Source organism: Haliaeetus leucocephalus, unplaced genomic scaffold (genome assembly GCF_000737465.1).
Source record: "Haliaeetus leucocephalus isolate CR32 unplaced genomic scaffold, Haliaeetus_leucocephalus-4.0 Scaffold228, whole genome shotgun sequence".
In the NCBI taxonomy this organism is placed as follows: domain Eukaryota; kingdom Metazoa; phylum Chordata; class Aves; order Accipitriformes; family Accipitridae; genus Haliaeetus; species Haliaeetus leucocephalus.
Window position 1 is genome coordinate 23,738,536 of NW_010972664.1, and position 7,112 is coordinate 23,745,647.

A 7,112-nucleotide genomic window follows, 5' to 3' on the forward strand; every position below is an offset into this window, starting at 1 on the left:
CGCCGGGCCCCCTGCCCGCTGTGTATGGCCGCAGCGGCCGCTCGCTGCCTGGTCCTGGCAGGGACCATCCTCTCCCCCGGCAAGGGGAAGGGAGACGCTGGGAGCTGGTGCCCTGTCCTTGGCGCCGGGGCCGGGGGCACCTCCCGGCTGCACCAGCCGATCCCTCCCTCTCTGCCGCCCGTGGATGCTGTGGCACCATTCCCGTCTCCGCCATCCAGACTCGGTATCGGGAGCCATGAGAAGGGGCAGCGCTCGGCCGTGGCGCAGGGAGAGGGGGAGAGCGAGCTCGCAGGTTGTTATCTGCAGCAAAGGGACAGAATAAATTCAAATAGATAAGCAGTTCCTGGACGAACTGTGGCTAGATTGCCACAATCTGGGTTTTAATAGCAGTTTCTAAATTTCCTTGAGCCAGTAGTTTTGGCTCCTAAGGTCGCTCTTCCTTGAGCTCCCTTCTGTCTTGTCTAGACGTTAGATGGGTGAGCAGCACCTCCTGGGGCCTCTCAGAACTGAATGTGTCCTGGTCCTCTCTCCTCTCCCTCTCCCTCTCCCTCTCCCTCTTCCTCTCCTCTCTTCTCCTCTCTACAGACTCACCATGGCAGTCGAGAGGATCCACGCCCGTGAGATCCTGGACTCTCGTGGGAACCCCACTGTCGAGGTGGACCTATACACACACAAAGGTACGCGGACGAGGACGAGAGATGGAGGGGAAGTCCTGCCCGCCCCAGCGGAGCTGGCACTGCACGGCAGCCTGGCACGCGCTGCCGAGAGCACGGAGGGTCTTCTCCAGGGAACCCCTGGCAGACAGCATGCCAGGGGAAGGGGCAGAGACCCAAACTCTGCTTGTGCGTGTGCTCGGCAACTCCGCACATGTGCCGGGCAAATCACGACGAGACAGCTCGCTGCCGTGTGTCTGACTTGAGCCGTGCGCCTGCTAGTAGCAAGGACAGAAAACTTAGTTAACGTATTTACCTTCTTGTCCTGTCCCCGCGATGCCCTCCTGCAGCTGTGCTTTTACTCCTGGGACACATTGCGAGTTTGGAAGCACATCCATGGCCGTGCTCATGAGGTGGGGGAAGGTTTGTCCCCAAGATCTCTGTGCAGGCACAGGACGTGCACGTGTGTCTCAACTGGAAGAGCTGCATCTCCGCCCAAAGCTAGTTGGGCTGAGCGGTGAGGGGCCAGAGAACGCATCTGACCAGACTCTTCCTTCTTCACCGAGGCAAAAACCCAGCCCCAGTCTGAGCGGGAGGAAGCCGCTGGAGGCTGGGGGTCAGGCTGCCTCTGAATTAGGAGAAGGGCTGAGGACCCAGACTTCCACCCGTCATCCGTAGTTCTGGGAATGGTGTGGACCTCTGGGTGCCTGAGATGCCGGTTTCCTGATCTGGGTATATTTATTTCTGCCACCCTGGTGCTCCACCTCCGAGAGGTGCTCCACCTCTGACAAACCCAGCCATGAGCAGCCAGCCAGCACGGCCATCCATTTGCACAAGTGGTTGCCACATCCTTTCCCTCAAAAGCGGGACGGACACAGGTGCATGAGAGGTCTCCCTCCTCTTCACCCTCTGCTCATCTCACACCCGTGTTTTGCTGTTCCGCAGGCATGTTTCGAGCAGCGGTCCCCAGCGGTGCGTCCACTGGTATCTACGAAGCGCTGGAGCTGCGAGACAACGACAAGTCGCGTTTCCTTGGAAAAGGTGGGGAGATGCCTGCTCCGCACCCCGTCCCCGGGGCTGCCTGTGTGTGGGGCTCTGCCGGAGGGTACCGCTCATCCACTGGTGGGATGTGGATGTGTCCCACTGCCCCCAGGGAGACCGCAGAGGCACAGACCTAGCGTAAAGTGAAAGATCAGGCCTCGATCTTCCCTTGCTGTCTCCCTCTCTCAGTCTCTCTACCGGTCCTCTCCCTCCCTCTTTCCACTCTCCTCTTTGCCTCACTCTTTCTCTCTCTCTCTCTTTCTCTGTCTCTTCCCTTCTTTAGGGGTCCTGCAGGCCGTGGATCATATCAACAGCACTGTCGCCCCAGCTCTCGTGGGCTCTGTAAGGATTTCTCTTTGTTCTCCCTTGTCCAACGCTTAACTCTGGTCCGTCTCTGTCCCCTGATCTCTGTCTCTGCCTCTCTTCATCTCGCTGGGTTAACAGACATAGTGATGCTCTCTGTGAACCTGGGCACACCCCTCCTGCCCCCCCATGCCTGTATGTGTCCACAGCCATCTTTTCTCTGGCCAGAAAGGATTTAACGCTACTTGGTCCACCGCAGCATCTGCACCACCTAACGAGCCCCCTCGACGCTCCCTGTAGAGCTCTCTCCCTCTTTCAGATGTGCTCCTCCTCAAGCACTCGGCCTCATCCCCATGTCAGTGGCCTCACACCCAGCATTCGGGGGGTGATGAGCAATGACCGTACCGTGCGAGGTCTGGCAGCCCCCCCCCAGCACAGCCTCGCAGAGCGGGGGGGGGCACATCTGCAACCTGTTTACACCTGAAGACCTGGAGCCTGCTCTGAGGAGAGCTGAGCTGAAGCCACACGTTACACCCCGTGCAGCCCGTGGTGGGGTCTGGCTGAGAGCCCAGCTCTCCCACCCCTGAAAAACACCCGGTGTGGTGGGGGGCTGCCTGTGTTGGGCCTAAACCTGCTCTCCACCTCGCTCCCGGGGACGGCTCCACCCAGTCTACATTCACTTGCTTGAGGTTGAGCATGCACTGTTGTTCTGCCTAGCTTCTGTGTGGCCACAGCACCACAAAGCTCCCTGGAAGCTGCCAAAAGGCTGGATAAATCCCCAAGGGAGTCCTGTGTCCCCAGCAACGCGTGGCCTTGCCTGGGCTGCAGCTGATCCCTTCTCCAGCGTGGGTACATCTACACTGCACTGCAGCAACCTCATCGTGGTTACCTAACTTGACTATATACCAAGGCACTAATTTCCAGAGCTTTGTGTGTATATGTTCCCCCACGAGCTAAAAAGGTCCCTGTACCCCCAGCTTCTCCATCAACACCTCCTTTCCCGCACACCAGAGCCACCAGCTCTTCTCAGCCTCCCCTTCTCAGGAGCTGTTTCTTTCTTGCAGGGCCTCTCTGTTGTGGATCAAGAGAAGATAGACAATCTGATGCTCGAGATGGACGGCACGGAGAACAAATGTAATTCATTCCTCTTTTCTGGCCTGGGAAGTAAAGAGGGCTGGAGCAGGGGGACACTGTCAGAGCTGTGGTGAGCCCAAGGCTGGGCTGGCAAGGGCACCCGCAGGTTGCTGCCTGAGAAGCCTAACTCCTCCTTGGTTTTGCCCACAGCCAAGTTTGGTGCCAATGCTATCCTGGGAGTTTCGCTGGCTGTGTGCAAGGCGGGAGCTGCAGAGAAGGATGTCCCCCTGTACCGGCACATTGCTGACCTGGCCGGCAACTCCGATCTCATCCTTCCTGTGCCAGTAAGACTCCTCCGTCCTTGATATCCACCTGCAGAAACTCCAAAAGAAATTTCAAAGGGTGTGTTGGGAGGTAGAGAAGGAAGGGATACAGGACTGAAACATCAGCTGAGTGCACTGCACTCGTCAAGGAAGCAAACCAAGGCCTGAGATTTGTCAGGTTTCAATACAGAAAAGAGGGGCCTGAGAAGGATACAGCAGAGATTGTGGCAGGGCTTGACTGAGGATCTCCCTCTCAGCACAAGAACCAGAGGGCATCGTGTGAACCCTCTGGGGCACAATTCAGAACAAGGGCATATCGGTCTTCATACCAGGGGTAGCTGCCCTGTGAAACTCCTGTGAAACAAAGGGTGTTGTGGATGGTAAAATTTTCTCAGAGTCAAGGAGAAAGGTCCTGGAAGAGAGATTGATGTAGCATTGCTGATAAACACATACAGATAAACACAGCCCAGATAAACACATATAGCTCAGGAGATCTCTGCGAGGGAATCAGGTGGGAAAGTCCTCTCCAACTATTTGCTTTGAGCCACTATTGGAAAGAAGACCCCCCCCAGGCTTATGTGCCTTTGGTCTGATGCGTTGTAGCTGATGTGTTATGTTACCCTGTGGGACGTGGCCATGGATGGGCACGGTGACTCATCCGAGAGCCTCCCCTAGGTAGCGCCAAGATCGGTTCCTTCAGCTCTGATTCTCTTACGGACTCTTGCAGGCTTTCAACGTGATCAATGGAGGTTCCCACGCAGGCAACAAACTGGCCATGCAGGAGTTCATGATCCTGCCTGTGGGAGCTGAAAGCTTCCGCGATGCCATGCGCATCGGGGCTGAAGTCTACCACAACCTCAAGAGTGTCATCAAGGAGAAGTATGGCAAAGATGCTACCAATGTGGGTGATGAGGGAGGCTTTGCCCCCAACATCCTGGAGAACAGTGAAGGTGAGAGCCCTGCAGAGATGGAGTGCCCTTGCCTGCAATGCTGTGGCTTCCTATACCTGGCTCAGAGCATTCCCCAAAGATTGGTTCAAAATATGAGGCCTCAGGGTCATTGACCTCCTGTGTTAGGGAATGGTTTCTAAGCTCCTTCTCCTTGGGGTGGCCTTGATCTGTCACAGCCTCTCCCTACAAACCTTTCATGCGTGCGCACACTTTTCCAAGGCCTTCCCCCAACTTGTCTCTGAGCTGTGGAATTGTACTTTAATTCCTCCTCGTCCCTTTGGACATGGCCTCCACAGCTCCTTGGCACATTTCTGTTGTGCTCTGGGCTCCCTTCTACCTCTCCCATCACCCCGTCAGACTCTCGGTGGCTCTTAGGACCCTCCCAGGGTAGGTTCCCCACTGAAAGGTAGAGCTCTCTGCATGGGCTGACTCTCCTGACTGCAACTCTCCTCCTCCCAGCTCTGGAGCTCCTCAAGGAAGCTATCGACAAGGCGGGCTACACGGACAAGATTGTCATCGGTATGGATGTGGCAGCCTCCGAGTTCTACCGTGATGGCAAATACGACCTGGACTTCAAGTCCCCAGATGACCCAAGCCGCTACATTTCTGCAGATGAGCTGGGCGACCTCTACCAAAGCTTTGTACGTGATTATCCAGGTGAGCTACTGTGCTTGGCAGTAGGGAATCAGCACTGGTGTTGCATACTTAACGGGTGCATCCCCTCTGTGGTTTTGGGGTGGGAAGGGAGGTGGCTTTGATTCATGTCTCTTCTGTTGTGCCTTCAGTGGTCTCCATTGAGGATCCCTTTGACCAAGATGACTGGGAGGCCTGGTCCAAGTTCACGGCCAATGTGGGGATTCAGATAGTGGGCGATGACCTGACGGTGACAAACCCCAAGCGCATCGAGCGAGCTGTTGAAGAGAAGGCCTGCAACTGCCTCCTGCTCAAAGTCAACCAGATTGGATCCGTCACGGAGGCCATCCAAGCGTAAGTCCAGCCCGCCGCCCTTGTTGTCCTGCGAAAGGGTTGGCGGTGAACCGCAGCAGGGTGTCACGCTATCCATTGGATGAATAGACTTTTGTCTCTTCCAGAGGGTAGGATGCTGAGGGTGGGAGGAGAGGGTGCCTGGATCTCTCGCTGTGCAGATGGTGGTTAGAGGAGTGGGAGCTACTGACTGCATTTCTTGCTCCTTGCAGCTGCAAGTTGGCCCAGGAGAACGGCTGGGGTGTGATGGTGAGCCACCGATCTGGGGAGACCGAAGACACCTTCATTGCTGATCTGGTCGTAGGACTGTGCACCGGGCAGGTAGGTGAGACCCAGGCCACGCACAGGCCTGGAGGAAAGCGAAGGGGTCTGGAGACAGAATCCCCTGCCCCGCCACGGGAAACTGGTGCAAGTCATAACTACAGTGTTTGTTTTGGGGAATGCTTTACAGATAAAGACGGGTGCTCCCTGCAGGTCTGAACGCCTGGCTAAATACAACCAGCTCATGAGGTAAGGGGCTCCAGGGACGGGAATGCAGAAGAGAGGACGGGGGAGTGACTAATTGGGGTGGGAGAAGTTGAAAGCCCAAGAGTGGATGGGGTTTGTGGGGGAAACGTTATGAAGAAAAGGTGCAGAGATGACAGTAGGATCCCGGGGAGATCTCTGGAGCAGACTCCTTCCCTCCTCCTGGGCGCGAGGGTGCAGCCCCACAGGCGCAGGAGCTGCGCTCCCCTGGCCCATGTCAGCTTGCTGCCGATGCCCTGCGTCCCCGGTTCCCGGGTGCCTCCGACGCTCCCTCGCAGCAAGGGCCTGACGCGCGCCGTCTCTCTTTCTCTCCTGCAGGATTGAGGAAGAGCTTGGCGATGAAGCACGCTTTGCTGGACACAACTTTCGCAACCCAAGTGTTCTTTGAACGTTGTCCCCAGGGCGCAGCCACCCTGCTGCTCGTTCCCACCTCACAGACTCTGAAGCCCCCTTCCCTCCACTGCTCCCTTTTTTGCTCTTTCTCCCCACTCCGCCACCCGGTTCCCTCTCACCTCAACCCCCCTCGAGTTCAGGCGTCCCCGGCTAGATGTACCCAGGTGAAGGATGAGAGAGAGGCCTCCACCCTGTCCCTTGCTTTGGGGTCATAAGCATTTCTGGATCTAGGCATTGTGTGTGTCTTGTTTTTTTGTGCAGGGCCGTGTCTGAGCCACTCCGTTCACGTGTTAGACTACGGGAGCATGCTGCCCGGTGTGTTCCCCTCGTACGCCGAAGCATGCGCGGTGAACGTATGCGCGTCGGCTGGCGTGTTCGGACAAGTGTCGCACCCGTAGCTGTGTTTGGACGAGTGTCGCCAGTGGCTCGCTCTCGTTGTGCATGCGTGTAGGTGTATGTGTACTGGCCTACGGCGTCCTTGTGCCCCAGGCGTGTGTTTGCGCTGAGCCGTCCGTGGTGGGACCCGAGCGTCCCCTCCTTCCACCCCGAGTGCTGTGCCCTGTCGGGCTGTGCTTGCCACCAGCTTAGCGTCGAAGTGCACTGCTGTTCCTCACTGGGTGTGCGTGCGCGCGTGTGTGCCGTCAGTCTCCGGGTCAGCACGTAGTACTGTGGGGCGATATATTAAAACACATCCGTAAACGAACCCATGCTCTCATTTGCTTCTCGTGACCTTTTTCTCTCTGTTCCCCTCCCTCTTGCATTCCTTCACCCTCTCCTCCGCCCATAATGTCTGCTTCACCTTCTGGACAGCCCATGCTCAGCTGAGCAACAGACAAACTACAGATCCCTAAACTCAATTAAAATGT

The 7,112-nt window shown here is 56.8% G+C and overlaps 1 protein-coding gene across 2 annotated transcripts in view; it reads left to right on the plus strand.

The window, feature by feature from the left end:
* ENO2 (enolase 2 (gamma, neuronal)) overlaps nucleotides 1-6,816 on the plus strand; it is a 9,577-nt gene extending 2,761 nt beyond the window's left edge. The window contains exons 2-12 of one of the 2 annotated variants that reach the window (XM_010567581.1): nucleotides 586-677; nucleotides 1,599-1,694; nucleotides 1,978-2,036; nucleotides 3,062-3,131; nucleotides 3,282-3,415; nucleotides 4,122-4,344; nucleotides 4,804-5,001; nucleotides 5,130-5,331; nucleotides 5,541-5,649; nucleotides 5,780-5,838; nucleotides 6,172-6,816. In XM_010567581.1, the coding sequence (XP_010565883.1) occupies nucleotides 593-677; nucleotides 1,599-1,694; nucleotides 1,978-2,036; nucleotides 3,062-3,131; nucleotides 3,282-3,415; nucleotides 4,122-4,344; nucleotides 4,804-5,001; nucleotides 5,130-5,331; nucleotides 5,541-5,649; nucleotides 5,780-5,838; nucleotides 6,172-6,241 (1,305 nt within the window). In that variant the 5' untranslated portion in view covers nucleotides 586-592 and the 3' untranslated portion in view covers nucleotides 6,242-6,816. Of the gene's footprint in view, nucleotides 1-585; nucleotides 678-1,598; nucleotides 1,695-1,977; nucleotides 2,037-3,061; nucleotides 3,132-3,281; nucleotides 3,416-4,121; nucleotides 4,345-4,803; nucleotides 5,002-5,129; nucleotides 5,332-5,540; nucleotides 5,650-5,779; nucleotides 5,839-6,171 lie in introns of those variants that run through there. The other variant, XM_010567583.1, reaches the window with a different exon arrangement.
* Nucleotides 6,817-7,112: the final 296 nt, after the last annotated feature.